At 39.8% G+C, this 22,761-nt stretch overlaps 2 protein-coding genes across 2 annotated transcripts in view; one reads left to right on the plus strand and one right to left on the minus strand.

Moving 5' to 3' along the window:
• Positions 1-22,761, minus strand: part of LOC124510813 (zinc finger protein 160-like) — a 339,108-nt gene that overhangs the window by 230,222 nt on the left and 86,125 nt on the right. The gene's annotated exons all lie outside the window — the stretch shown is intronic.
• Positions 4,754-21,483, plus strand: LOC124511635 (zinc finger protein 677-like). The gene is made up of 6 exons (XM_047079036.1): positions 4,754-4,819; positions 9,175-9,219; positions 15,100-15,226; positions 15,952-16,065; positions 19,811-20,906; positions 21,075-21,483. The coding sequence occupies exons 1-6, from the start codon at positions 4,754-4,756 to the stop codon at positions 21,424-21,426; spliced, it is 1,800 nt and encodes a 599-aa protein (XP_046934992.1). The 3' UTR covers positions 21,427-21,483.

The following is a 22,761-nucleotide window of genomic DNA, read 5'->3' on the forward strand; positions in this document are numbered from 1 at the left end:
TCTCTCTCTCTGCCCCTCCCCGGCTCATGCTCGCAGCCTGTGTCTGTCAAAAATAAATAAACTTAAAAAAATAATTAAAAAAAGTTTTTTAAGAAGTTTGGGGATTCTGAATAACAGTATCTCACAATCACCACTTGCCCTACTTTTAACCTTCCCTCCTGCCGATATTGGAATTCATGATCTGAACCAGGAACTGCATAATTTTCAAGCTCTTAAGATATAAGCAGTGGGTCCAGCACATTCAGAGGAACAACATATCCAGATTTTTTCTGGAGGTGAGGTCTACCCAAGGCATCCTTGTCTTGGTAAACGCCTTTGTATCGTTTTAGGCTCTCTCTTCCACCTTTTCATGTCATTTGGCTCTTTCTAAAAACCTCAGTTGGTGGGTGCTGAATCCCTGTGCTCTAATCACTCCATTTTTTTTATTAAATTTTTTTTTCAACGTTTTTATTTATTTTTGGGACAGAGAGAGACAGAGCATGAACGGGGGAGGGGCAGAGAGAGAGGGAGACACAGAATCAGAAACAGGCTCCAGGCTCTGAGCCATCAGCCCAGAGCCTGACGCGGGGCTCGAACTCATGGACTGCGAAATCATGACCTGGCTGAAGTCGGATGCTTAACCGACTGCGCCACCCAGGCGCCCCTCCATTTTTTTTTTTTTTTAAATAATCAGCCCTTTTGTTCTCTGGAGCCCTGACCTTATTGTGTCCAGGGTCGTCTCTGCACGCTGCAGAAGGAATACTCAATCCTCTAAAATGACAAGATACCTATAAATTATTGTAAACTGTTGAACAATGTGTAGTCATGTGTTCATTCACTCCTTGCAGAGATTTAAGCACTGGAGGGGGCGGTCACATAATAGGATGTGAAAAGCAAATCCAGCCATCAACTCCTTCAGAACTTCCACAGGAAACAGAAGAGCTACTAACTTGCATATTTCCTGTTAAAAATTATTAAGAGTGGATATGATGCTACTGAAAATGTGAAAAACTAGTTTTACAATTTGCTTGTATTATTCACATAAAGAACAGACATCCTTATCACGTGTCTCTGGAAATATTTCAAAACCAGTATTTCATCAGTACTAGGAAAAGTTAAGTATCTCTGAAAGAGTACACCTTTAGGAAGCTTCATCATCTGCACTGGGCACCAAGCATTCAGAAACAGAAAACGAAAAGATCAGTTGAAATATCTAATATTCGGGGTGCCTGGGTGACTCAGCTGGCTAAGCCTCAGACTCTTGGTTGTGGCTCAGGATCTCAGGTTTTGTGATATCCAGCCCAGAGTTGGGGGGGGGGCGGGGACAGAGGGCTCTGCTCAGAGCCTCCTTGGGATTGTAGATCTAGCTCTCTGCTTCTCCCCGCTTGCACTCCCTCCTGTGCTTTCTCTCAAGATAAATACATTTTTAAGAATCTAATTTTCAAGGAAAAAATAGCCTTCCAAATAACTGAGAAGAAAGATTATTAAAAATGCAATTGCGATGATATTTAGCAATAAGGGCTTAAGCAAATACATGTGCCATCTGGTAGGTCTCAAAGGCGTTTGGATTTATACTTCCTCTCGAGAGGTGTGGATTCGAATATCAAATTTAAAAACAGAGATTAAATTAATGAACTCCCATAGAGGCAGAAATGTTTGTTCCTTTAAAGGAACATGCCAGCCTTCATCCCCCACCGTCCAGGGCCCAGAGGGGAAGGTCAGGGAACACAGTCCAGCTAATTAGAAGTGACAATTCAGGGAAAAGCTTTGATGGGAGCTAATACCAAACTGCACATTCCCCAGAGAAGAGTTTTTGCATTTAGCGTCCATCACCGACACTGACCACCCCGGCTTTTGCTTCATTAAAGGAGCTGTCACGTCCGGGTCTCAATCGTCCCATGAGGACCCCCGACCCCAGGTTCCCGCACTGCTCCGCCTGCCGCTGGACGCGCGTCTCCACTGCTCGCTACAGACGTTTCCCCGGGCACCGGGCTCAGCGTGTCAAATACCGCCGCTCCCAACACAAGCGGCCTACCGTTCCCTGAGGTTGTACCCAGCCTGGCTCCAAAGGACACCAGCGGGTCTGGAGGGGATCAAAAGCAGAACCAGAAAACGCCAGACAGGAAGGAAGGACAAACAGACTGGCAGACGTTACCAAGAGATTGGCAAACGGGGTAGAACCCTGCGCGCCCAGGCCCCGCCCCCAACCAACACGTCCTTTACCTGCCTTGGCACCGCCTCGCCACGAATGCGCCTGCGCGATTTTCTGCAGCCCCGGAAGCTGATCCAGCAGAGCAACGTGCGCTCTCGGGTGAGTGAGTCTCCAGTTTTCTGGTTCACACCAGCGGTCGCGCTCTCTAGTGCCCGCCTCCACCCCAGGTTTCGGGGTCGGCTGGTAAGGTAAAGTTCTTGAACCGTCTCCTGCCTCTCCCCTCTTGCGGCGTGGCTGTAAGACGTTCCGAGTCCTTTCGCTCGGGGCGGGTTCCGGGGGTCTGCCGTCGTTTCCGGCGTAAATCGCTCCGAGGCTGATTCGAGCCCAGCCTTTCTGCCCGTGGTTCTGCAGACCCCGATATCCCTGCCGGTTACGTTCCTGCTCAGAACCTTTCTGTGATTCCCGAGTCTCCCCCCGACCCCATCCCCCAACTGTGTCGGGCCCAGTCGTCACTAGTGAGGGGGATGCAGGCCGTTCGCCCCGCCACAGGGAGGGCAAAGAGGGGACACACACGGCGGGGAAAGACGCAGAAATCTTCGGAGTTAGAGGGTCATCAGAAGGTGTGGGGAGAAAGAACGGCGGGGATTGAAACAGAGGCTGCAGCAGAGTGGGGTCACACGGTTGGAGGAGGAATAGCGAGGGAGGGAAACGGAAATGGACCAAAGGACAGAAGAAAAACAAGGACACAGAGAGACTTATACAGAGAACAAAACACGTAGTGGTCTGGGCCAAAGCACAGGACCCAAACTCTGGTGAGAACTGAATTGATTGGGTATGGGATGTTACGTTGTGACGTACTGATTTGTGGCCCTATGACCTCATTACTATAAAATGTGGTGAATTGTTCCAGTTATGCAGGAGAGATTGCGAGTTGTGACACCTGGTGTTTGAGGCATCTGCACTTTCTAAGTATTGCATCAGAAGATAATGCCATTTGCAACCCCTACTCATCTAGAGGGCAGAGGCCTAGCTCAGTCAGTCAATGGGGAAGACTTTCTGTAATCACATGGTGCTTTTTACAGTGGCCATCATTAACAGTACTGTTTCTCTCCCCCTTTTTTTATGGCTCATGGCATTCTTTTCTAAATTTGATGTATCCTCTTTATCTTTAATATCATAATCCATTGGATAGCTTTTTAATTTCCAGATTATTTTACCTCTTAATTTTATCGTTCAGATTATGAGTTTTACATGCTTTCTACTCTATCATATATTCGAAGTATTCTTGGATGTCTGGTAAATAACTTTATAGTATTTCATTACACATCCGTTAAGGATGTTGATAATCTTTTAACACTACCTTAAACCTACTTTAGTGTGCTAATTTAATATTCAACAGTTCTCTTCTTCCCTTAAGTCAGTTTTTAAATTACCGAGTAGTGAGCTGATATCTCCAAATAAGTAGATGATACCCCTCAAGGCCCCTTTATCTTTTCTGTAAAGAAGTTGATGGGTGGGCTGGATTGATGTGGAACTTTGTTCTAACACTGCCCATCCTTTCGTGATTGCTCAGAGCTCATCCCCACAGGTGACCATTTTTCATGTTTTCCAGGACTAGTAACTATTTGTAATGTCATACAGGTTTTCTGGGAAAGAGGAATTAAATGCTTGACTTTGATTAAACCCATAAAAGAGAAGCTTCTCTTGTTTATGAGTATGAAAGGTAATCTGGAATTAGGACAAACCCTTTCTACTTCAACCTGTCCAGGCCACCATTTCAGAATTTACTTACATCCAGTTCTGCTCACTCAACTCAGACTTCTTTCGTTTTTCACAAACTAGTTGGATTTATTTTAGGAATAAAAGAATGGTTTAACATTTCAAAGGCAATAATGTAATCCATTACATTAACAGAAAAGAAGACTATATGATCATCAGAATAGAGGCAGAAAAACATCTTTGATAAAATTCAACACTTACTCATGTGTGAAAAAATCTTGGAAAACTAGGAATTGAAGGAAAGTTTCTTAATTAGATAAAGGGTTTTAAAACATTCCCAACACAAGGCATGTTAATAGTGAAATATTGGAAGCTTTCCCTCTGAGATGACAAATGAGACCTGGTTGTCTGTGTTACCATTTCTAATCACACTTGAACTGGGTGTTTCAGAAGATAAACTAAGAAAGAAAAACAGATCAGGGTGCCTGGGTGGCTCTGTCTGTTAAGTGTCAGACTCTTCAGTTTTGGCTCAGGTCGTGATCCCACAGTTTTCTGAGTTGGAGCCCCACATCAGGCTCTGTGCCAACAGTGCCGGACCTGCTTGGGATTCTCTCTCTCTCCCTCTCTCTCTGCCCCTCCCCTGCTCGTGCCATCTCCATCTCTCTCAAAATAAATAAATAAACTTAAAAACAAGAAAGAGAACCGGATCTTACAAAGATTGAAAAGGAAGAAATAAGTGTTTCATTACTTACAGATGACATGGCTGTGTGTGTGGAAATTCTAAAAGTATTTGCAGAAAAAACTTACGAGAATTAATAAATAAGTTTAGCAAGTTTGCCAGATAGAAGGTCACCAATAGGATATATTTAGGAAAGGAGGTATTATGAGCAATTGCTTTACACAATGAGGGAGGTTGTGAAGTTCCTCAGTTTGCCATCTGCAGGCTGGAGATCCAGGAGAGCCAGTGGTGTAACTCAGTCAGTCTGAAGGCCTGCGAATGAGGATCCAGGCCAACAGGAGAAGATTGATACCCCAGCTCAAGCAGTTAGGTAAGAAGGGCTCAATTCTTCCTTTGCCTTTTTTTTAATTTCATTTTTTTAAATTTACATCCAAATTAGTTAGCATATAGTGGCAACAATGATTTCAGGAGTACATTCCTTAATGCCCCTTACCCTTTTAGCCCATCCCCCCTCCCACAATGCCTCCAGTAACCTCAGTTTGTTCTCCATATTTATGAGTCTCTTATGTTTTGTCCCCCTCCCTGTTTTTATATTATTTTTGTTTCCCTTCCCTTATGTTCATCTGTTTTGTCTCTTAAAGCCCTCATATGAGTGAAGTCATATGATTTTTGTCTTTTTCTGACTAATTTCACTTAGCATAATACCCTCCATTCCATCCACATAGTTGCAAATAGGAAGATTTCATTCTTTTTGATTGCCGAGTAATACTCCATTGTGTATATATATATATATATATATATATATATATATATATATATATGTATGTATACCACATCTTCTTTATCCATTCATCCATCAATGGACATTTGGGCTCTTTCCATACTTGGCTATTGTTGATAGTGCTACTGTAAACATGGGGGTGCATGTGTCCCTTTGAAACAGCACACCTGTATCCCGTGCATAAATGCCTAGTAATGCAATTGCTGGGTCATAGGGTAGTTCTATTTTTAATTTTTTGAAGAACCTCCATACTGTTTTCCAGAATGGCTGCACCAGCTTGCATTGCCACCAACAATGCAAAAGAGATCCTCTTTCTCCGCATCCTCGCCAACATCTGTTGTTGCCTGAGTTGTTAATGTTAGCCATTCTGACAGGTGTAAGGTGGTATCTCATGGTGGGTTTGATTTATATTTCTCTGATGATGAGCATTTTTTCATGTGTCGGTTGGCCATCTGGATGTCTTCCTTGGAGAAGTGTCTATTCGTGTCTTTTGCCCATTTCTTCACTGGATTATTTGTTTTTTGAGTGTGGAGTTTAATAAGTTCTTTATAGACTTTGGATACTAACCCTTTATCTGATATGTCGTTTGCAAATATCTTCTCCCATTCTGTCAGTTGCCTTTTAGTTTTGCTGATTGTTACCTTCGCTGTGCAGAAGCTTTTAATTTTGACGAGGTCCCAACAGTTCATTTATGTTTTTGTTTCTCTTGCCTCCGGAATCATGTTGAGTAAGAAGTTGCTGCGGCCAAGATCAAAGTGGTTTTTGCCTGCTTTCTTCCCAAGGATTTTGATGGCTTCCTGTCTTACATTGAGGTCTTTCATCCATTTTGAGTTTCTTTTTGTGTATGGTATAAGAAAGTGGTCCAAAGAAAGTGGTCCAGGTTCATTCTTCTGCATGTCGCTGTCCAGTTTTCCCAGCACCATTTGCTGAAGAGACTGTCTTTATTTCATTGGATATTGTTTCCTGCTTTTGTCAAAGATTAGTTCGCCATACATTTGTGGGTCCATTTCTGGATTCTCTGTTCTGTTCCATTGATCTGAGTGTCTGTTCTTGTGCCAGTACCATACTGTCTTGATGATTACAGCTTTGTAGTATAGCTTGAAGTCTGGGATTGTGATGCCTCCTGCTTTGGTTTTCTTTTTCAAGATTGCTTTGGCTATTCGGGGTCTTTTCCGGTTCCACACAAATTTTAGGATTATTTGTTCTACCTCTGCGAAGAATGCTGGTGTTATTTTCGTAGGGATTGTATTGAATATGTAGATTCCTTTGGTTAGTATCAACATTTTAACAATATTTGTTTTTCCTATCCAGGAGCATGGAATCTTTTTCCATTTTTTTGTGTCTTCTTCAATTCTTTCATCAGTTTTCTGTAGTTTTCAGTGTATACGTTTTTCATCTCTTTGGTTGGATTTATTCCTAGGTATTTTATGGGTTTTGGTGCAATTGTAAATGGGATTGATTCCTTGATTTCTTTCTGTTGCTTCATTGTTGGTGAATAGGAATGCAACCAATTTCTGTGCATTGATTTTATATCCTGCAACTTTGCTGAATTCATGAATCAGTTCTAGCAGTTTTTTTGGTGGAATCTTTAGGGTTTTCCATATAGAGTGTCATGTCATCTGCAAAGAGTGAAAGTTTGACCTCCTCCTGGCCGATTTGGATGCCTTTTATTTCTTTGTGTTTGATTGCAGAGGCTAAGACTTCCAGTACTATGTTGAATAACAGTGGCGAGAGTGGACATCCCTGTCTTGTTCCTGACCTTTGGGGGAAAGCTCTCAGTTTTTCCCCATTGAGGATGATATTAGCGTTGGGTCGTTCATATATGGCTTTTATGATCTTGAGGTATGATCCTTCTATCCCTACTTCCTTGAGGGTTTTTATCAAGAAAGGATGCTGTATTTTGTTGAATGCTTTCTCTGCACCTGTTGAGAGGATCATATGGTTCTTGTCTTTTCTTTTATTGATGTGATGAATCACGTTAATTGTTTTGCGGATATTGAACCAGCCCTGCCTCCCAGGTATAAATCCCACTTGGTCGTGGTGAATAATTTTTTTAATGTATTGTTGGATCTGGTTGGCTACTATCTTGTTGAAAATTTCTGCATCCATGTTCATCAGGGAAATTGGTCTGTAGTTCTCTTTTTTAGTGGGGTCTCCGTCTGGTTTTGGAATCAAGGTAATGCTGGCTTCGTAGAATGAGTTTGGAAGTTTTCCTTCCATTTCTATTTTTGGAACAGCTTCAAGAGAATAGGTGTTAACTCGTCCTTAAATGTTTGGTAGAATTCCCCTGAAAAGCCATCTGGCCCTGGACTCTTGTTTTTTGGGAGATTTTTGATGACTAATTCAATTTGCTTACTGGTTATGGGTCTGTTCAAATTTTCTATTTCTTCCTGATTCAGGTTTGGTAGTGTATATGTTTCTAGGAATTTGTCCATTTCTTCCACATTGCCCGTTTTATGGCATATGGCATATGGCTTCTGATTTCATTGATCTGTTCTACTGGTTTTTTTGGTTTTGATAGCATTAATTTCTGCTCCAGTCTTTATTATTTCCTGTCTTATGCTGGTTTTGGGTTTTATTTGCTGATCTTTTTCTAGCTCTTTAAGGTATAAGGTTAGGTTGTGTATCTGAGATCTTTCTTCCTTCTTCAGGAAGGCCTGGATTGCTATATACTTTCCTCTTATGACCTCCTTTGCTGCGTCCCAGAGGGTTTGGGTTGTGGTGTTATCATTTTCATTGGCTTCCATATACTTTGTAATTTCCTTTTTAACTTCTTGGTTAGCCCTTTCATTCTTTAGTAGGATGTTCTTCAGTCTTCAAGTATTTGTTACGTTTCCAAATTTTTTCTTGTGGTTGATTTCGAGTTTCATAGTGTTGTGGTCTGAAAATATGCACAGTATGATCTCAATCTTTTTGTACTTGCTGAGGGCTGATTTGTGTCCCATTATGTGGTCTATTCTGGAGAACGTTCCATGTGCACTGGAGAAGAATGTATATTCTGCTGCTTTAGGATGAAATGTTCTGAATATATCTGTTCATTCCATCTGGTCCAGTGTGTCATTCAAAGCCATTGTTTCCTTGTTGACTTTTAGATCAGATAATCTGTCCATTGCTGTGACTCGGGGGCCTTTTTGATTTGTTCAGGCTCTCCACAGATTGGATGATACCAATTCACCCTGTGGGTGTGTTTGTTTTTGGCAGCTTTCTGGGAGAGGGTGTGCAGTTATAATTGGAGTTCACAATGTGACCAGTTCCAAAAATATTGAAAACCACTAAGGCAGGAACATAGCCTCAGAGACAGGGACATGCCTCTGTCAGCTCCACCCTCTCTGTTTATCCTGGCTAAATCTTAAACATTTGATTGTGTCAACCTTTGACATTAAACCCTCTTACAGGCTTCCCATCACCATCAGGACAAAGATCTAAACTTCTCAGTATTGCTACCAGGGAACTCTGGAGCTGGGGTGGCCCTTAAGGGCTGGTCCATATTGATGGAATGTACTGGCTTCTGTGTATTGCATCAATCATTCCTTGGATGCTGGCTGCCTAGGGAGGAGCCAAGATCTTGAAAGAGGCCATTCCGTTTGGCCAAGTGCCAGGCAGACAAGACAATGCAGTTGTAGTGGAGTGTAAATTTGAGCAGTAGGGGAGACCTTCGTGAAGAAGTGGGTAAAAAATGCACTTGTTGGCCACCACATAGGACATTATTGTCCCTGCATCCTCCTGTTGCAGTGGGCAGGAAAGGACTTTTTCCAACAATAAGTTTCTCTCCTTATGTATATTGTGGCAGAGGAAGGGGTTATGTTGATTCTAAACATTAAACAACATACCTTTTGTCACACAGTATAACCTTACCTGAGAAAGAAGACTAGAAGAAGAGGGAAAAAAGAAGGAATGGCTCTTTTCCAGGTAAAATTCTTTTTTTCGTTGATTGTTCCTTTTCCTAATGTGTCACGCTTTGGACTTGTTAATCTTCTCTGTCTCAAGATGTCCTGCCTAAATTATTTACTCACACCCAGGGCCTTCTCCCAGTCTCCTCTCCTCTCCGTGCAGATTCCATCTCACTGTGACCCAGTGACGTGGAACTTGGGAAGATGCTCCTTTTAGGTGGTCATCCTGTGAAGGATTTTCTTCACAGGCAAGAACTAGAGATGGGGAGTAGGCTCTGTGGTGTCTGTGAGGTTGGGCAGTAAGAATTCTTCAGAGGTCCCTTCTGAGTGCCCTTTCAGGTCATATAAACCAGGATTAAAGAGATTACTTATGTAAGTAATGTATTAATGTACACAAGTACATGATAAGCCCTGGAAAATACGTTTGACGGAATTTGTTTCGTCTGTTTTTACAAACGCCTTTTTTAAAAAATTTTTTTTTTTCAACGTTTATTTATTTTTGGGACAGAGAGAGAGACAGAGCATGAACGGGGGAGGGCCAGAGAGAGAGGGAGACACAGAATGGGAAACAGGCTCCAGGCTCTGAGCCATCAGCCCAGAGCCCGACGCGGGGCTCGAACTCACGGACCGCGAGATCGTGACCTGGCTGAAGTCGGACGCTTAATCGACTGCGCCACCCAGGCGCCCCTACAAACACCTTTTGACGGTAAAGATGGGTCATTGTGCTTCTGACTGCGCAATATTAATACTTTGGAATAGAATGGGAAGTTCAAAGTAGAAATAAGAAATATAGAGGGTGTTTTATTAACATAATTAGTTTTCAACTGTAGAATCAACCTGCTGCTCTAACATTGTCACAGTGTATGAGTCTGGAGTTCTGTCTTGTCCAACCAGAGACAGATGCAGAATGGAACACGAGAGAGGCTAATGTCCAGGAGGAGACAAGATCCCCAAACAGGGGATCTCTGTATTTATTGAGCTCACAAGATATTACACACATGGTAAACGTGATGGAAACAAGATCTTACAGATGTGAATGTGTAGAAAACAATCAGTAATCATTGTGTGTGTAAGAAGCAAAGGGTCTGGGTCAGGAGGTGGAGTTTGTCATCAAAGTACATTAGTATATTGACGTCAGATGGAATGTAATTTCCTGCAGGGGATGTAGTAAGTTACTCCTGATCCCATTACAGTATTTCCCTAGCTAACCTCAGGAAGTGTTCTTTAAATTATTTATAGCACATCCATCACATAAAGACCATGGTGTTCTTTTAGGAACTCTTACACGCTGCACATCTTTTAGATAAAACTGTTTATAATTTAGCCAGACATAGGAGCAGAACTTTGTATCATTGGAGAGGCTGGTGCTCAATTGTCATTTTGCAAATTATTGTTAAATTTTATTATTATTTTTGCACTAACCCACTCTAGTATATATTTTTCTGGTTCAGTTCCACGCAGTGATGCAATTTAGAAACTAAGAAGTAAAATGTCACCTTCCGTGTCATATCTTCCAGCATCACTGATTGTCTTCATCAGGAACCTGTTGTTTAGTGCAAATCTTCTAAAAAATCATTTAGATATTGTAATGTGATATTAGAATATATTCTTCAATAAATGTTTAATCATATTTTATTCTGCAAATTGAAATATTTACATACCATATAAATGGAAGTTGTTTTCATCTTAGTAAACATGGAGATAACTGCTATTTTAGATCCTCATTGGAGCATTCTCTAAATGAAGATACTTGGGTCCTTTAAGGAATGTTTTAAAGAATGCCATGATGGCTCTTTCTGAGTAGGCTGACCTCACTACAGACATCTAAGGATATCTTAAGATTGTACATCTGTTAAGGAAGAATAGCAGGTTAATGATGGTCTTTCTGAGGAGGCAGAGACATTCCGCTTATTAAGTAAAGATTTTAAATCAACTGTCTTGAACATCCTCAGCTAAAGGAAAACATGGAAGAGAACTGAGAAGTAGGAGAACAATGTTTCAACAGATAGAAAATGTCATTAAAGACAAAGAAATAATAGTACAGGGATGGAATAGAAATTCTGGAGTTAAGAAAGTATAAACACCAAAATTGAAAACCACTAGAGGGTTCATCAGCAGATGGTCAAAAAGAATAAGAATCCGTAAACCTAAACATAGATTAATTGAAATTATCAAATGTGAGGAGAAGAAAGGGGAAAAAAGCTGAATAAAAGGGAAGAAAGGAAAAAGAATGGCCGGAGACCAAGAAACCTTTGGGACACTATAACAAATACTGATACAAACGTAATAGGGGTTCTAGAAGGAAAGGCAGAAAGAATATTTGAAGAAAGAGCTGAAAACCTCCCATGTTTATCAAATACAACCTACACGTCCAAAAAAACGCAGTGAACTTGAACTAGGTCAAATGCGTGGAGATCTCTGGCAGTCACATGATCATTCAACTTTTACAAGACAAAAAGAGAATGTGGAACGTAGCAAGACCGAAACTTCTTAGGTACTGGGATTCTGAATAAGTTTAACGGCGTGTTTCTCTTTAGAAACTGTGGAGGCCAGGAAGCATTCTCATTATAAAAAGTTTGAAAGATTAAAACAAAATCTACCAGAAATTCATTATCAGGCAAACTATACTTCAGAATTGATAGTGAAATTAAGAGACTCCTAAGTGAACAAAGGCTGAGGGAGTTCACACTTACAGACTTAACCTACATCAAATGCCAAATGGGTTCTTCAGGCTGAAATGGGTGGAAATTAGTGGTACCTCAAAGCCATAGGAACAAATAAAGAACACTAGTAAAGGTAACTACATAAGTGAATATAAAAGCCAGTATTAATTTATTTTTGTTTTCTAACTCAGCTTTTCCTGTGTGTCTTAAGAGACAAATGTGTAGGGGTGCCTGGGTGGCTCAGTCTGTTAAGCGTCCGACTTCGGCTCAGGTCATAATCTCGCGGTTTGTGGGTTTGACCCCCGTGTTGGGCTCTGTGCTGACAGCTCAGAGCCTGGAGCCTGCTTTGGATTCTGCGTCTCCCTCTCCGCCCCTCCCCTGCTCATGCTCTGTCTCTCTCTGTCTCAAAAATAAATAAAAACATTAAAAAATTTTAGAAAAAAGACAAATGTGTAAAACAATAATAAAAATCTCTTGAGTGTATGAAACATCTGTTCATATCTTTTATGAAGAGGTAGTTTTTGACAAGAAGATAAAGGTTGTATAACAGGCTTGTTAGTATGCTATTAAAGCTAAGTTAGTATCAACTGAAATTCAAATATTAGTAGCCTAATATGTAAAAACTGCAATCCCCAGGATAACCACTCAGAAAATAACTGGGAAATACACAGAAAAATCAATACAAAGGCAGTCAAAATGGTATGCGCACACAAATACATCCAATGAAGGGAGGAATTACGAAAGAAAATAGTAGACATACAAGCAGCAGATGTTAGAAGTAATTCTTAACTAGTAGTAACTTGAAATGTGCATGAATTCAACTCTTCAATAAAACACAAAGGAATTGTATAAAATGATTCCACTCTGTGTTTACAATGGCTCACATTTTTTTTTAAGTTTTTATTTATTTATTTTGAGAGAGAGTGTGAGTGAGGGAGGGGCAGAGAGAGAGAGAGAGAGAGAGAGAGAGAGAGAATCTCAACCAGGCTCCACAGTATCACCGCAGAGCCTGATGCAGCGTTCAAACTCATAAACTGTGACATCTTGACCTTAGCTGAAATCCAGAGTCAGACACTGCATCCAACAAAAACTCAAACATTAGGAGTGGAAAGGAACTTGCTCAGTCTGAAAAAGGTCATTATGAAAATTCCGTGGCTAACACACTCAGTGGTGAACAACTGGAAACTTCCCCCTCTTACCAACAACAAAACAGGTGTGCCCCATTTTGCCACCACAAATCAACACTCTACTGGAGGTTGTAACCAGAGAAAATACAGAGGAAAAATAAATAAAATGTGTCAAGATTGGGAAAGAAATCAAACTAGCTTTATTCATAGCATACATGATCTTATATTTAGAAATAAAGAATCCTCAAACTTAGAGACAATGTATTGATGGAAGTTACAAAATACAATGCCAACACTCAAAATTCAGTTGCATTTCCATGCAGTTACAACCAGTGGAAAGTAAACAGTTTCATTTACAAGAGCAAGAAAACAAATGGAGATAGATTTAACCATGAGAATGGAAGATTTATACACAGTGAAAACCAAAAAATTACTGAGGAAGATTAAAGAAAACCTAAATAAATGTCAAGATATCCTGTGTTTGTGGATTGGAAGACCGTAAAGTGGGAGTCCTCTCCAGAGTGATACAAAGAGTAATGCAGTCCTCAGCAAAATCACAACAGCGTGTTTTATACAAATGGGAATCCTGATTCTAAAACTCATATTGAATTGGTAAGGATGCCAAATAACCAAAATAAATGTGAGAAAGAACAAAATTGGAGTGCCTACAATTCCCAACATAAATCTCACTGCAGTAACTTGGAGTAATCAAAACTGTAATTTCATCAGAGGCTAGAAATGTAGATCAAAGTGATAGAACTGAGCATCCACAAATAAACCCATACATCTTCAATCCATTCCTTTTTCACAAGTGTGCCAAAAACAGACAGTAGGAAAACAATAGTCTCTTAAATGGTACTGGCACAACTAGGTATCTGTGTGAGAATGAAATTGAAACTACCTTGTACCATATAAGGAAATCAATTCAGAAGTAATCAAAGACTAAATGTAAGAGCTAAAACTATAAAAGTCTTAAGTGAAAAGTTAGGGTTGAGTCTTTATGACTTTAGGGTTGGCACTGGATTTTTATCCATGACCCCAAAAGCAAAAGAGGAAAAGACAAAATAAACTGGTCATCATCAGAATTAATCATGTCTGTGCACTGAAGGACATTATCACATTAAGTGAAACAATCTACCAAATGGGTGGAAATGATCTGCCAATCACATATCTATGAAGGGTCTAGACCTAGAATAAAGGAAGAACTTGTACAACTCAACAACCAAAATACAAAGAACCCAACTTAAAAAATGGTCAAAAGATTTTAATAGACATTTCTCCATAGAAGGTACACAAATGAAACCAGCACATGAAGAGATGTTCCATGAAAGTAGTTAGTAAGATGCAAAATTAAAACCACAATGAGATATCCTTTCACACCCACTAGGATGACTGTTGTAAAACAACAACTACAAAAATAGAGAAATTCGAATCATGACACGTTGCTGTAAAAACATAGCTGCTGTGAAAAAGCTTGTGGAAGATTCTGAAAAAAATTAAACCATGTGACCTGGTAATTCCACAGCTAGGTACAAACGAAAAGAATTGAAAACAGGTATCCAAACACTTAACTTGTACTAGAAAGTTCATAGCAACCTATTAACATCAGCAAAGGTAATAACAACAAAATGCCCATCAGTAGTTGAGTGAAAATGGTCTAGTCCTGCAATGGAATACTCTGCAGGCAGAAGAAAGGAAATGGACCACTGATGCATACTATATGATGGATGAATCCAAAACACGATTCTGTGTGAAAGAAGGCAGATGCCAAAGGTCACATTTTTGATACCTTTCCTTTACATGAAAAGATCCAAAATTGGCAAATCCATAGAGACAAAGCACTAGTGGTTGCCAGGGACTGGGGACTAGGCAGTACCTGCTTAGTGGGTAAAGGATTTCCTTTGGGGATGAGACGTGATGTTTGTGCAACATGGTGAATGCACTAAATGTCACTGAATGGTACTTTAAAATGGCTAATTTTATGTTATCTGCTCTTTAAATTATCTTACATGGGTAAAAGAACACTCCAAGTATAATTTTGCTTCTCTCATTTGTGTCAAAATAAGAACAGTTTCCGTGTTCACTTGGTGAAGTGTGTTTTCATTTCAGGGACGGCTGACATTCAAGGATGTGGCCATAGAATTCTCTCAGGAGGAGTGGGAGTGCCTGGACCCTGCTCAGAGGGCCTTGTACAGGGACGTGATGTTGGAGAACTACAGGAACCTGGTCTCCCTGGGTGAGGATAACTTCCCTCCAGAAGTCGGTAGTTAATTTTATGTGACTTTGCAGTGTCTTGAGAGGCCCCAACTTGATCATAGGAGTTTCACATCCCTATTCTTGAAAGGACTGATTGCAGCCGTTTTGATTGAGAATGGAAAAGCTTCATAATGTGGCAAATGGACTCTAACTTCCCTTTGCTTCAGAAGTTCTGCATTCCTGCTTGTTTAGGTGGTTTCAGAACTTAGCAGTCAGAGAAGCTAAAGGGAGGGAACTGGTGATGGGTGTTCTATGTAAGTGAAGAATCACTAAATTCTACTCCTGAAACCAGTACTACACTCTGCTAACTAACTAGAATCTAAGTAAAAATCTCGGAGTCTGGGGAATAGGACCTAAAACCCTTGAATTCTTAGCAAAGTCCAATTTCTCTGACCTCTATAAAGACAAGGCTCAGAGAGAATAACATTATTTAAAATTGGGGGGAAAAGGAAACATTATGGTGAATTTATTTAAATCTCTGATTCTGTGGTCTTACCCTTGTGCCCTTGTGCTTTTTATTCAGTAGTTCTTAGACAAGAACCAGATCTCTGCATACTTAAAATACTCCTTAAGCATTCAGGCAGTCAGTTGATTAATTTTCACCCACATATAATGAATGTCCTTTCTTCTTTTCTTTGCTGAACAAAGTGCTGGGCATGTGTTCTGGAAGAGTAAAGCAGATCATGTTCCGTTTTTCTTTTAACTGGAAATCTCTTCCTCAGCTGAATATCATCCCCATCACCTGTTTCCAGGGAAAAGAGCCCTGGACTGTGGAAAGTGAAGTGAATATAGGGGAACATTCAGGGAATGTATGGGGATGTGAGCACAAGTCCGAGCTCAGATGAGCAGAGAGTAAGCTGCTCCAGTAAATATTGTTTGGGAACAATTTGTGGGAAAATACAAGTTTATTCGTAGGAGCTGTCAGAGGAAATCTTTCCCCACCCACACACACTTCTCATTCTGGTATTCAAATGAGTAAGTCATATGTGTAGAAGTTTAAACTCCCACTGATAGGACCTACAACTGATAGTACCTGGCCCCTCTGACCATACTGGTGCCTTGGTTTGAGGAGGACTGAGCTGAGGCCTCTGTAGTGCAGACCCCAGGACCTATTCACTTTCCATTTCCATTTTGTATCCCTGGGAGAACTTCTCAGGAGACAAACAAAACGTAGTATCTGTCTAATAAAGTAGACCTAAAGTTTATCTCTTTCTTTCCTGGGCCATCCTGGCTTCTTGAGGTTGAATGCTTGTGCATTAATTAGGAAGAAGTCATGATTTGGATAATTCCAAAAAGTGAAAATCCAAAATTAGATATAGTGTAAGTACAGCACAGCTTACTGATATCTCTAGCGAGCTTTTCTGTGGGAAGAACTTGTATCCTTCCATAGATGTGTATTGTATTGTATTCCTGGTATACAGAAAGTACCATATTGATATTTTGGGGGGCTTGGTTTTGTTTTGTTTTCTTTTTATTGTTTTAGGAACTCAAGTGGCAGCAGCAATTTTTGTTTTGTTTTTAAGTAAACTCTGCACCCATCGTGGAGTTTGAACTCACAACCCCAGGATCAAGGGTTGCATGCTCTACTCACTGAGCCAGCCAGGCATCCCTCATTTTTTTTTTTAAACATTTTAATCATCTTCACCCTTTTCTGCCACCGTCCCCTCAATACCTGCCTCTAATAACCACCAGTATGTTCTCTGTATCTAAGAGGGGTTGTTTTGTTTTTTTAATATTCCACACATAAGAGAAATCATAATGTATTGGTCTTTGACTCATTCCTCTTAACAATAATGTCTTCAAGGGTCCATCCATGTTGTCACAAATGGCAAGATTCTGTTCTTTTTTATGGCTGGATCATATTGTGTTGTATATACACAACTTTACCCATTCACCCATCAGTGGACACTTAGATTGTGTCTGTATCTCAGCTACTGTAAATGATGCTGCAGTGAACATCCGAACGCTTCTATCTTTTCGAGTTAGTAGTTTTGTTTTCTTCAGATACATACGTAGGTAAAATTGGTGGATCACACAGTAGTTCTCTTAGCTACACCAATTTTGGCTCCACTAACAGTGCACAAATTCTCCACCCCATCAGCAATACTTGTTATTTCTGGTCTTTTTGAGAACTGCCATTCCAATAGGTGTCAGGTGATATTGTGGTTTTGGTTTGCATTTCGCTGATGATGAATGGACGTTAAGTCTCTTTTCATGGTCCTTTAGGCCATCTCTAGGTCTTCGAAAATATCTATTCAGATCTTCTGCCCATTTCTCTAGTTGGATTATTTGAGCGATTTTTGTCTATGTTTTGGATTATTAGGCCCTTATCAGATACTTAATTTGCTAATATTTTCTCCTATTTATTAAGGATGCCTTTTCATTTTGTTGAAAAAGTGTTTCCTTTGCTGTGCAGACATTTTTTAGTTTGATGTAGTCCCACTTACTTCTGCATTTGTTGTTTTTTCTTTTGCTGTCAACAGTCAAAAACAACAACAAGAAAAAAAAAACACATCATTCCCTAGACCTCTATCAAGGAACTCATTACCCCCTATCTTATAGGAATTTTTTGGTTTCAGGTCTTAGATTTAAGTCTTTAATCCATTGTGAGTTACTTTTTGTGTATGGCATTAGACAGTGGTCGAGTTTCAGTCTTTTGCCTGTGGCTGTCCAGTTTTCCCAAACCATCTACTAAAGAGATTGTTCTTTCTGCATTGTATAGTCATGTGTCCTTTGTTGTAAATTAATTGACTGTGTGTGGGTTTATTTCTGAGCTCTTTTCTGGTGATCTGTGTGTCGATTTTTATGCTAATACCCTGCTGATTTAAAAAAATTTTTTTAATGTTTATTTATTTTTGAGACAGAGAGAGACAGAGCATTAATGGGGGAGGGTCAGAGAGAGGGAGACACAGAATCTGCAGCAAGCTCCAGGCTCTGAGCTGTCAGCACAGAGCCCAACGTGGGGCTTGAACTCAGACTATGAGATCATGATCTGAGCCAAAGTTGGATGCTTAACCGACTGAGCCACCTAGGCGCCCCTAATACCCTGCTGATTTAATTACCGCAGCTTTGTAATTAAGGAGTTTGAAATCAGGGCATGTGATGCCTCCAGGTTTGTTTTTTTTCTCAAGATGCTCTGGGCTTTCACAGTCTTCTGTGGTTCCATACACATTTTAGGATTCCTCTATTTCGTGTGTAGGTTTTTTTGGGGACATAAATTTTCAACTCATTTGTGTAAATACCAAGGAGTGTGATTGCTAGATCATATTTAAGAGTACACTTAGTTTTCTAAGAAAGGGCAAACTGTCTTCCAAAGTGGCATACCATTTTGCATTCCCATCAGCAATGAGTGAGAGTTCTTACTGTTTCACATTCACACTAGTATTTGGTGTTAGCATTCTGGATTTTCACCATTCTCACGTGTAGTGATATCTCATTGTTACAATACATATTTACCTCAATTAAATTTATCTCTTTTATTAATGTTTATTTTTGAGAGAGAGCGAGCATGAACAGGGTACGGGTGAGAGAGAGAGAGAGAGAGAGAGAGACACACACACACACAGTGTCTGAAGCAGGATCCAGGCTCCAAGCTGTCAGCACAGAGCCTGAAGCAGGGTTTGAACCTATAAATGGTACGATCATGACCATAGTCAAAGTCGGGCACTCAACAGACTGAGCCTCCCAGACGCCCCTGTGGCATTCTTTAACCTGAGTATTTTTTATATTTTGAAAGCATACTTTTTTTTTTTTTTAAGTTACTGCTTTAGTCACAGACATATCATTAACTTGATTTGCCATAGCTTTTGTATATAATGATACATTATTTTGGTGAACTTGGGTGGCTCAGACTGTTAAGTGTCTAACTCTGGATTTTGGCTGAGGTCACGATCTCATAGTTCCTGAGTTTGAGCCCCGCATTGTACATTGCACTTACAATGTGAGGACTTCTTGGGATTCTCTTTCTCTCCCTGTCCGTCCCCCATTCACAAGCTCAGTCTTTAAATAAACTTCAAAAAAAAATTCTTGTATGTGTCTCCTGGAACATGTATATATTATTTAATTCCTTGGAGTATATACCTAAAAATGGACATGGGATACTTAGTTTGATAATTTTTAGAGCAAATACTGAAATAGATGTAAGCCTACAATCTTCCTACAACACTATACTGTCTCCCCGTTGAATGTTTTCCACTTGTCCTTCATATCCATAGGATAAGTTCTTACAGGATGAGTCAGTATTATGTCTATTGCTACATCAGGTGGTGTTTGTAAGGTCAGGCTTTTAACTTAATAACACAATCATATTCCTATAGATGTGTAAGTATAAGCACTATCTCCACATTTATAAAAAGAAATTTAAAAACATTGTATTTAGCAATAGTGTTTGAAGACCATGTTTGAGAAACTTCCTGTGTTCAGTGTAAAGTATTTTGGTGTGTAATCATGTATTTACTATAAAATACTTACTTTCCAACTCTGATAGGAAGTACTTTTGCTGGATTTGCAATCAAGGAATTATCACCAACAGAGGACATTAATAAAGGCGAATTTTATCACTTAGTGTTATTGGAGAGAAATGAAAGTCATGGCATCAAGGATTTTGATCTCCAGGAAGTCTGGGAAGATATGCATGAGTTTGAAAGTCAGTGGCAATGTGATGCAAGAAATTACAAAGAAGTGCCTTTGACCCATGACAAAAATCTCACTTGGAGAAAAGATCAGCAACTTAATCAGTCCTCAGTTACTCTTCCTGAAAAGCAGGGTGTTTCTGTGAGAAACAATACGTACCAGCATTTCATGCATGATGAGCCATTTATAAGGAATTTATTAAAAATGGACAATAACAGAAGTGGTGCTGGAAACCAGTACATAAACTGCTTGGAAAATAGAATTGGATTAATTTCTCAGGCACATCTGCTCAAACTGCAGACATTTCATAGTGAGGAGAAAATGTATGAATGTAATCCAACTGAGAAGTCTGTCAGCAATGGTTCCTCAGTCTCACCACTTGAAAGAATTCCTCCCAGTACCAGAAACATTTGGAATAAATCTAGGAAGATGTCTAAATATCCTTTGTTACCTGCACAAGCCAGGAGAGCATACACTAGAGGAAAATCTTACAAATGTAATGAATGTGGGAAGGCTTTTAGCAAAAGCTCAAACCTCATGAGTCATGAGATCATTCATTCTGGACAGAGACCTTATAAATGTAATGACTGTGGCAAAGCCTTTTCTGAGCGCTCACGTCTTATTCGACATATGAAAATCCATACTGGAGAGAAACCTTACAGATGTAATGAATGTGTCAAATCCTTTAACAGGGTTTCGAGTCTCACCAGACATCAGAGAGTCCATACAGGAGAGAAACCATATAAATGTAACATATGTGGCAAGGTCTGTAGTCAAAATTCAAACCTTGCAAATCATCAGAAAGTGCATACTGGAGAGAAACCTTACGAATGTAATGAATGTGGAAAGGCATTTATCCATCGTTCACAACTTTGGAGTCATGAGAGAGTGCATACTGGTGAGAAACCTTACAAATGTAATGAATGCAGCAAAGCCTTTTCTGAGCGTTCAAATCTTACTCAACACAAGAAAATCCATACTGGAGAGAAACCTTACAAATGTAATGAGTGTGGCAAAGCTTTTAAACAGTGCTCACATCTCATTAGACATCAGAATACACATCGTGGAGAGAAACCACACAAATGTGATGTATGTGGCAAGGCTTTTATCCAAAGTTCTAGCCTTATAGAACATCAGAGGATTCATACAGGAGAAAAACCGTATAAATGTAGTGAATGTGATAAAGCTTTTATCAGACGTTCACACCTCTTGAGTCATGAGAGAACTCATACTGGAGAGAAACCTTACAAATGTAGTGAGTGTGGCAAAGCCTTTGCTGAGCGCTCAAATCTTACTCAACATAAAAAAATCCATACTGGAGAGAAACCTTACAAATGTAATGAGTGTGGCAAAGCTTTTACCCAATTTGCAAAGCTTAGTAGGCATCGGAAAATGCACACTGGAGAGAAGCCACACAAATGTAATGTGTGTGACAAGGCTTTTACCCGAAATTCAAGCCTTGTGGAACATCAGCGAATTCATACAGGAGAAAAACCTTGTAAACGTAATAAATATGCTAAGGTTTTCACCAAATGTTCAGACCTTTAGAGTCATGAGAGAAGTTATACTGGAGAGAAACTATACAAATGTATTGAGTGGCAAAGCCTTTAGGGAGCATTCACATCTTATTCAGCATAAGAAAATCCATATTGGAGAGAAACCTTATAAATGTAATGAGTGTGGCAAAGCTTTTACTCGATTTGCAAACCTTACTAGGCATCAGAAAATACACTGTGAAAATAAAGTATAAACCTAATATGTGTGGCAGTGCTTTTATTCAAAGCTCAAGCTTTGCAGATCATCAAAGAACTCATAATAGAAAGAAACCTTACAAATAAAATCAGCAAGTGTTCAAGCCTTACTCAACATCAGAGATTCCATCAGGGAGAGGAACCATGTGGAACTAATGTATGAGGGAAAGCTGATAACCAGGGTTCACACCTCACCTGATATCTGAAACAAATCTCTGAAAAAAAGCACACAAAATGGATGTATGGCAAGGCTTATCCAAAGCTTATTATACCTTATGGAACATAATTACTATTAGAGGGAAGCCTTACAGATGTAATGAGTGTGATCAGGTTTATTAAAAATGTAGAAATTGGGGAGGGGGATACACAAGGTTAATGGGATTAAGAGATACAGACTTCGAGTGATTAAAAAGACAGTAAACAGTGATTTAAAAACACTGATTAAAAAAATGTACAACTTTGTGCTTTGTGGTCTTGAAGAAATTCACATAACATGGGAACCATACATATGTGTCAAGTTCTGTACTTCAGGAAACACCAAAGACTTCATACTGGACAGAAACATTACACATTTGTAATGAAGGTAATTTTTTTTTTTTGAATGATTATTTTTGAAAGAGAAACACAGTGTGAGTGGGGGAGGAGCAGAGAGAGAGAGAGAGAGAGAGAGAGAGAGAGAGAGAGAGAGGGAGATACAGAATCTGAAGTAGGCTCCAGGCTCTGAGCTGTCAGCACAGAGTCTGACATGGGGCTTGAACCCACCAATTGTGAGATCATGACCTGAGCTGAAGTTGGACGCTTAACTGCCTGAACCACCCAGGTGAAGGTCATCATTTCTTTAGACAATTCTGTCAATATAAAAATTCATACTAGGGGGAACTAGGTCTGTGTTGTGAATTAACCAATCATCGGTGTTAAATTCCACAGAAAATTAAAATTATTTAAAACTCATGAGATGAAGTGTGTCAATGGAACAAGTGTATCTGTGGAAAGACCTACTAATCATCTTCTGTTTAAATCTTCTTTAAAATTTTTATTTTTCTCTCTACATCTAACCGTGGGGCTCATTCACAACCCTGAGATCATGAGTCACATGCTATTCTGGATGAGCCAGCCAGGCACCCCTATAACT

The sequence above is a fragment of the Lynx rufus genome, unplaced genomic scaffold (genome assembly GCF_022079265.1).
Source record: "Lynx rufus isolate CCGP_SWC_20201006 ecotype Redwood Valley unplaced genomic scaffold, mLynRuf1.p SCAF_16, whole genome shotgun sequence".
Taxonomy (NCBI): Eukaryota; Metazoa; Chordata; class Mammalia; order Carnivora; family Felidae; genus Lynx; species Lynx rufus.